The sequence below is a fragment of the Acyrthosiphon pisum genome, chromosome A2 (genome assembly GCF_005508785.2).
Source record: "Acyrthosiphon pisum isolate AL4f chromosome A2, pea_aphid_22Mar2018_4r6ur, whole genome shotgun sequence".
Taxonomy (NCBI): domain Eukaryota; kingdom Metazoa; phylum Arthropoda; class Insecta; order Hemiptera; family Aphididae; genus Acyrthosiphon; species Acyrthosiphon pisum.
In genome coordinates this window covers 16,986,880-16,994,500 of record NC_042495.1, presented here as the reverse complement: position 1 = coordinate 16,994,500, position 7,621 = coordinate 16,986,880, and the positions used below count along the sequence as shown (strand labels likewise).

Genomic DNA, 7,621 nt, shown 5'->3' with positions numbered 1-7,621 from the left:
GACAGTTTTGTAATGTACATTTCTCCGTGCCGGCTAGAAAAGTTGGCTTTATAACTTCGTCAATTACTTCATAAAATGGTAACTTTTTGAACTTGATTAGGGCTACAGTTTCAGGAGATGGAGTATACAAATTATTTCCAACTGGCATTCTTCCCGTATCATATCTCAATGGATCTTGTGAGACCACATTCATTTGTTGACTTGAGGACAAATTAGATGATGTAATAGAACGAGGTCCAGAAGGCTGATAACTGCCTGCTATATATTGGATGTTATTGTTAGCCATAGTATTTGCTCCAATTGAATTACTATAATTAATGCCTCTTTGAATTTGTGGCATAACCTGTGGTAACCCAGCTCGGGTCATATGCATTGGCTGTTGAGGATATTGTGGTGGAGGTTGGTACATTCTTTGTTGTGGAGCCTGTATCTGCCCCATGGCCGTCATTTGTGTCTGTTGGGTTTGTAATAAGCTGCGCATCATATCATTATTATTAGGCGAATCTATTTGTATGGAACGATATATTTCATATATTTTTGCTCTATATGCCGCGTGGTTAAAGCCAACTTGGCTAGTTCTTAATAACTCAAGTGCCCGATCTTTTAAGTCAGATTTTCGTCCTGTTTTATTTCGACCAAAAGCTACCAATAATGTTTGCAAGTCGGTAGTCCGGAAACTAGCCAGCATGTTTTTATAATCTTCATCATGGTTGGTCATTATGATCACTAAAAAAATAAATAAAAATAATAATAATTTAATTAGTTCTTTTTTATCAAGTAAATGTATAGTTATAAATAGTTATAATAATCACATAATAAAAATATGTGTAATATTTATAATATGTATAACACGTATTTTATCATCTTTAAAATAGAATATGTATGGATTTTTATGTAACCTTTTTAGATTCACATAATAAATTTAAATTTTGGTAACCAAATAACCTAACTAGAACTTTCAAAGTTTGCGATTTTCTGTTTATACGTATACAAGAACACTGTACTTTACTGCCACGCGCAGTTAAGAATGATGGTAAATTCACAATTTGTACAATCAGTGAATCATTTTATTTCTACAACACATTACCTAATGAAGGATATAAAAATAATAAACAAATTTTTGACTTAGTCGAAATATTATTATATACACATTGTTGTTAATCATGCAAAAGCGACAATGAAGTCAGAATTTGTTTTAAAGTTACACCTAATTTAAATTTATAGTGTTTTCATATACACCTGTCGTTATCACTTACTCGCTGCGGTCATTAGGTTAATTAAAATCGTAAACCTCCCCCGATTTGTTATGTAAAACTAACTTGGGTGGGCCTCGGAGTTAAAAAAAAATTATTAAAAATACATATACACTGGCATGGTGACTCGCTTGCTGCCTTCGCTCGGACAATTAAAATAGAGAACACCCCTTGGCTTATAACATAAAGCCACCTTGGATGGGTCTTCAAATAGCTAAAACTAATGATGGTAAATTGGTATATGGTATTCGATTATTGACATTATAATATGTCTTAGATACCTATGTATGGGGGTTAAAAAAAATTATATAATAAAAAAAGTGCAATGTTTTGTGGTGATCTTTTTTTAGTGGTATAAGCTTGAAATTTAACCCATAGTTTGAACCAATTTACCATTATAACCTAGCCACCTAATAAAGAATCAAAATTTAAGGTTTGTAAAAAAAGTAACTGTGATGAAAAAAATGTAAAGTAATTAATTACGATTATAATACTGATTTTTTATGATAGTATGTTAAAAAAAAAAAATAATGAACAATGTTTGCCAACAATTTTGTTTGTGTAATTTTTTTTTTTTTCGAGCGTGTCATTAGATTACCGATTCAACTATTAAAAGTGTATCAAAAAGTAGTTATAAGAAAAAATTATTTAGCTCTTGTAAATTAAATCTATACAAATTATTTCAATTAAAAGTATTAATGCATATTTTACTAATCTTTGGAGGACCATAGTTAATAACCTAGCGAACCCAAAATAATGATTTGACTATCAACATTTTTAGAAAAAAAGCTTTACGAGAATCCATAAAAAATATAGTGGTTACAATTTGAAAAATTAAGTTGATTTTGCTATTGGTACACCTGTTTGTTTAAAAATTGCCTGTTAAAAATAAAGAAACGCATCTTTTTTCGTTTTAGCAAAATTCCATATCATTCTTTCATAATCATTAAAAAATCCTGTGTACAATGACATAAAATACACTCTGTATACATATTATTATATTAATATATCATAGACATGTAGTTTATTATATATACCTATTATATTATTATATATAATATGTTGGGCCAACCACAAAACAAAGGCAGTACTCCTCATTTACCATACTCTGTTACATTTGATATTTCTATAAATAAAATAAATTATAGATTAAAACCAATAGGGATGCATGTGTAGGATTATGCATTCTTTTTAGCGTACAAAATATAGATTTCTTAACATAAAGATTGTATGATGTAACATCAAACTCAATTTTAAATCATTTATTACTTTGTTAACAATTCCCGTTATTTAAAATATTTTACACTTATTACTCATTCTACATACAATATTATGCAAAATAATATGTTGCTGTGTAAATATAACTTCAGAAGTAAGTTTTTTTTTGGGCTAGATACAGATATTTTTATTTTCTAGCCGATTGGTAATGCGATAGATTTGAAATTTATCTAATTCTCACTAGGTAACTATATATACAATTAATGGTTACATATTAATACATATTAATGATTCCTAAATTGTCTTCGAACTGGAAAATATCGAGCAGCGTGCTTTTTTTTCTGTCAAAAAAAAAAGTAAGTACCTTGTTTTTCAACATTTTTATTGAGGCTACAAGATTTTTTGGAAAACATTCTTTTTGGTATACCTAATTGTCCGCACACATAATTTACCTTGAAGTACCTAAAAAAAGCAATTTTAGTGTGAAACGGCCAATTATTACTTCCAATTTAAATATGAGCAACAAGTTAAGAAAGCTAACTCTGCAGGCATACTAAATTCCTGGTATTTAAATGTAGTTTAAATGTAGTAGTTCTATATTCCGTTACGGTCTTGTTCTTCCCTGCGCCTTTCTTAGCACGCTGTATATCTTCCCTACATAAAATTTTTGTATCGCTTCTTTTATAACATTTTCTTTCTTTATCATATTCCCTTAATTTTCTCTTCTTTTCTCCTAACTGAATAACTGATAATTTAGCTTTTGGCATATTTTATTTAAGTATTTAAATGGAATTAATATTCGGTTTAATCGTAGCCCTTACTGACCATTAATATTAATGGTTTTGCTAAAAAATTTACTTTGCGAGTTGGTAATACAATCAATAATAAACAAACAAGTACGAACAAATCGATTTGTTGTTTATTTATTTTCCATGGTTGTCACACAACCTTTGTAACCATCGCCATATATATTTAAAATTGAATCGTGACCATTACAGCGTAATATTCAACAAGGGGTAGTAACTATATACCAGTAGCTACAAACAGTAATTAAATATCTTATTACAAACAATTGTAACTATGTACAGTAACTACGGACAATAAATAACTATCTTAACATCAACAATCATAACTCTGTATAGGTAACTAAAGGACGGACACAACAGTGGTATAAGGTGTTCTATACTTATGTTAAGAAACCAAAAAATCAAAAATTATCACTGGTACTAAATAGAATTTATACCAATGTCCTATTATGATTTCGAGAATTGTATTGAAATATTTAGAAAGTATCAAAAATTACCTGTAATAGTATTTCTATTTTTCTTTAAATTGAACTGTACGTCAAAATTAATTTGAATAATCAATACGGTGGTGATTGTCGTTGAAAGCTTTAACACGACGAGCCGACTACCATTTGACCAAGACGCTTCACTTCTGATGAAAACTTTGATTTTGGTGTAGCACCGAGACACAAAGTGTGATGTACAGAAAAGCGGTTGTCGCTGCTAGAATGTTTGCTGTGGAACGCCGAATTGGACGTGAAATCACGTCCGTCGTTACGATGATTAATAACAATATACAATTATCTACAAACAAGCAACAAAAATTTAGTCAAGGGATGCTGCGTCGGGTTTTCACTTTACACGTACTTGTGTGCGTGCATACAAATCCTTTGCTGTGGTTGGTTGGTTAGTTTAAGTTACCACACGATTAACCACGATACCGTGTTGTTGGACATTTTTCGTGTACACGGCAAACCTGTATTATAGTGAAACCCCGCCTTATGGCGTACGATTATGAGGGACGCTTTGTGTGAGCCGCGTGAGACACTTATGACGTAGTTATGAGATTGTTGGACCCTTGGACGCTGGTCATGTTATCCGATGACATAACATAATATTTTGTCATGATGGTAAGTAACCACCATAGTCTATTATACAATGTATCACTAAATTTTCTTGTGATAAGTTCTTATGTCCTATCAATTTTAGTTGAGATTCTTTTGTTATCAAATTATAGTCAGTGATGACTGACAACTGATATCTGTTATTAATTTTTGAATCCATGATTATAAGCAGTAACAAGTAACAACAAACAGTGTACGTACAGTACAGTACACTGGCAGACTGGCTACACAATATGAATACATGATAGTTTACAGTATTTGGCTACACCCTACTTTTATTCCAAACAGTTACCGTAAAACTATAGTCATTTCAAGCGAAATACGCAATCCAGTTGGAAGAAACATATTGTATCACGACCATGGAACCGGCAAGGAAACGAGATGCACTAGCTGAGGCATTCGACCCGAGCCGCACAGGTCCCGACGATCTTGTCACGGAAATGGTTGAGTATACATTTATTAACAATCCCGTCGAAAATATTAAATCGTAGAACCGAATCCATATAATATAATATTTCATTATAATGTTCCAGAGGTACACAGGGGGTAATAAGGTCGATTGTAGATGATTTGTATCAAACAATTTTCGACAAAAGAACTCAGATTTAGTTGTAAGCAACAAATAATAATATTTCAACCATAGATCAAAGATACCTTTGGTACCTTTGATACCTTGGTATAAATCTACTTTACCGGACACCCTTTTTTTTTAAATACGTGGTTTTTATGCTGAATTCAAAACTGTTTAAAAAAATTCCCGCAAACTTATCGTTCAAAAGTTATGGCAATTCAAAGTTGTCGGATATTATCAAATTCACAATACTTTTGAATGGATTACCGACGAGCGAGTGACCACGCCAGCAATACTTTTACTTAGAAATAATTTTGAGGAAAACCGAGGTTCACCTGAGGTGGTTTTACACAAAAAAATCGGGGGATATTTTCGATTTGCGGAGCGGAGCGACGGCGCCGAGGAGCGTAGCGACGAGTGCCGACTCACGCGTAATCACTGCAACTTTGAATTGCCATAACTTTTGAACGGTAAGTTTGTGGGAATTTTTTCAAACAGTTTTGAATTCAGCATAAAAAACACGTATTTAAAAAAAAAAAAATTGAAAAAAAAGGGTGTCCGGTAAAGTAGATTTGTTCCGATACCTTTGTAAGAACCTTTGGTATCTTATAAAAAGTTTATTCATCAGTTAATGTTAATTATGCTAAGATCTGGGTCCTCGAGTGTACAATAATGTACAATTATTGGCCTATTTACAGGTTGCTGGTTTTTCAGGCCAAATTTATATAACCACTGGGTATAATTATCTGAGATGAGTTGGTTCACAAAAATATTTTTATTACATAACATTTATAATATTTTACTCGATCCTACTCATAATGCAGTTTCAATATTATTATCCGTTGCTACATATCATTTTTGAGAACAATATTGATTATGTGACAATACATATTTCTGATCATATAGGTAGTAAAATTTTTAAGCCGATTTTAGTTCTGTGTTGATAGAAAGTTGATTATTGAAATATTGTCAATAATATTACCACCATACACATGTATCTCATTTTGTATGTTATGGCATTCACTGATTGTGTTTATTTTTATTTCAGTTAATTGATGTTGAATTTGTGGGCCGCAGTCTAGAAATCACAGATTTTCATAATATCAAACAGTTATTACAACAACTGTTCTTAAAAGCCCCAGTAAACCTGTCTGATATGACTTTGTTACTGATTAATCAGCACAAAATTGGCTCAGTTATTATAAAGGTATATAGTTTAATAGTTCATGAGAACGCCACCCCAGTATTAATTGTCTCACATAAAAAGAAAAACAGCAAATTTGTGTTCAGCCATTCCAATTTTATGTAATAACCTTTAATGATATGATGAATTGACCTATTATAAAACTTAAAACCAAAAACATTATCTGTAAATGTGCTATGTTGTATGTTTGTAAGACTGATACAACACATGCGAGTGTGGCGTCCTCTTCAGTAAAAGACACTTAACCTTTAAAATTTAAAGTTTATTTTTTATTTATTAGAACAGATTTCAGGGGCCCCTCTTGTTGGATTTTTCATACATTATAGTACATTATTCTATATTACTACATATTATTCTATATTAATACATATTATTAAAATAGTTAGTGTGTTAAATTTAATTAGATTTTGCTAATTAGTTTTGAGTTGTAAATTAATTCTAAGGTAGGATTGACATTGCACGGATCAGAATGCTGATCTGGAAGGCCTGATCCTCTCCTTTCGTTTTCATAGCCCGGCATTCTTTGAGTATGTGTTTGATAACAAACTGGAAGTTCGCTCTTCATGAGGTTTTAATGAGTGATGTGGGTATGCCCTATCCTGAGGCGAGAGACGGAAGTCCCATGTTTTCTGGTGATGTTTTCGAAGAAAGGGAAAGGAAGGTGGTTCTTTTGATCTCGTGTAATTTGGTGGATAGTTTTACGTTTACCCATATATTTTCTAATTGGTCATGTCACATTACTCATGTGTGTCTTTGGCTATAATTCTTTTAATATTCTGGTATGAGAAGTCTGTGGATGTAAGAGGATTGTTGGTTAAATGAGCTAGTTTGGCAGCTTTGTAAGCATGTTCATTGTCTTCTATGTTACAATTTACAATGGCCATGTATCCTGGTTATATATGATTTGTGTTTACTGGCAAGGGTGGCTCTAACTATGGTGGTGTTGGGGGGTACTTAAACAACCCCCGCCCTCACTTAACTTTAAACACCCGCATTCTTGCATTCTGATTAGATATATTATATTATTCTTATATAATAATCTTAAATAACAAAATGTAAATTTATAATTTTAGTAATTATTATAAGAGATTTGTTAGGAGCTATAGACATACTCGGTACAGTACTATAAATTACAGTCCAAAATGACTACATCTGGGAAGACCGAAATTATTATTAATAGTGTCATTGATTCATTTAAAATTATGAGAACAGATAAGGCGTTTTCAGATTAATTATCGTTAAAAATCTTACAATTTTGTGAAAAAATTACATATTGTTGAAAGTTTTCAATCCAAGTTAGTTCTATGCTTCTTAGTTTCTATGTTCATACTACAATTATGATATTTAAAGCAAACTATTTAAAAATATAATTTTTTTAAAGTCGTCAAAACATTAAAGAACTCAACCAAATAATTTAATAAAATATAACCTACCTATCCACTTGGAGATCACTACCAGACGAAATA

The 7,621-nt window shown here is 31.4% G+C and overlaps 2 protein-coding genes across 3 annotated transcripts in view; one reads left to right on the top strand and one right to left on the bottom strand.

The window, feature by feature from the left end:
- LOC100161107 (E3 SUMO-protein ligase PIAS2-like) overlaps positions 1 to 4,231 on the bottom strand; it is a 5,329-nt gene extending 1,098 nt beyond the window's left edge. Inside the window, exons 1-2 of the mRNA XM_001950630.5 lie at positions 3,775 to 4,231; positions 4 to 726 (exon numbers count right to left, since the gene is read on the bottom strand). Coding sequence (XP_001950665.2) covers positions 4 to 718 — 715 coding nt within the window. The 5' untranslated portion in view covers positions 719 to 726; positions 3,775 to 4,231. The remainder of the gene's footprint in view (positions 1 to 3; positions 727 to 3,774) is intronic.
- A 114-nt stretch (positions 4,232 to 4,345) lies between these two features.
- The window catches only part of LOC100568596 (protein BCCIP homolog), a 10,470-nt gene continuing 7,194 nt past the window's right edge, over positions 4,346 to 7,621 (top strand). The window contains exons 1-3 of one of the 2 annotated variants that reach the window (XM_003246274.4): positions 4,346 to 4,386; positions 4,669 to 4,823; positions 6,000 to 6,158. In XM_003246274.4, the coding sequence (XP_003246322.1) occupies positions 4,740 to 4,823; positions 6,000 to 6,158 (243 nt within the window). In that variant the 5' untranslated portion in view covers positions 4,346 to 4,386; positions 4,669 to 4,739. Of the gene's footprint in view, positions 4,387 to 4,496; positions 4,824 to 5,999; positions 6,159 to 7,621 lie in introns of those variants that run through there. The other variant, XM_029490174.1, reaches the window with a different exon arrangement.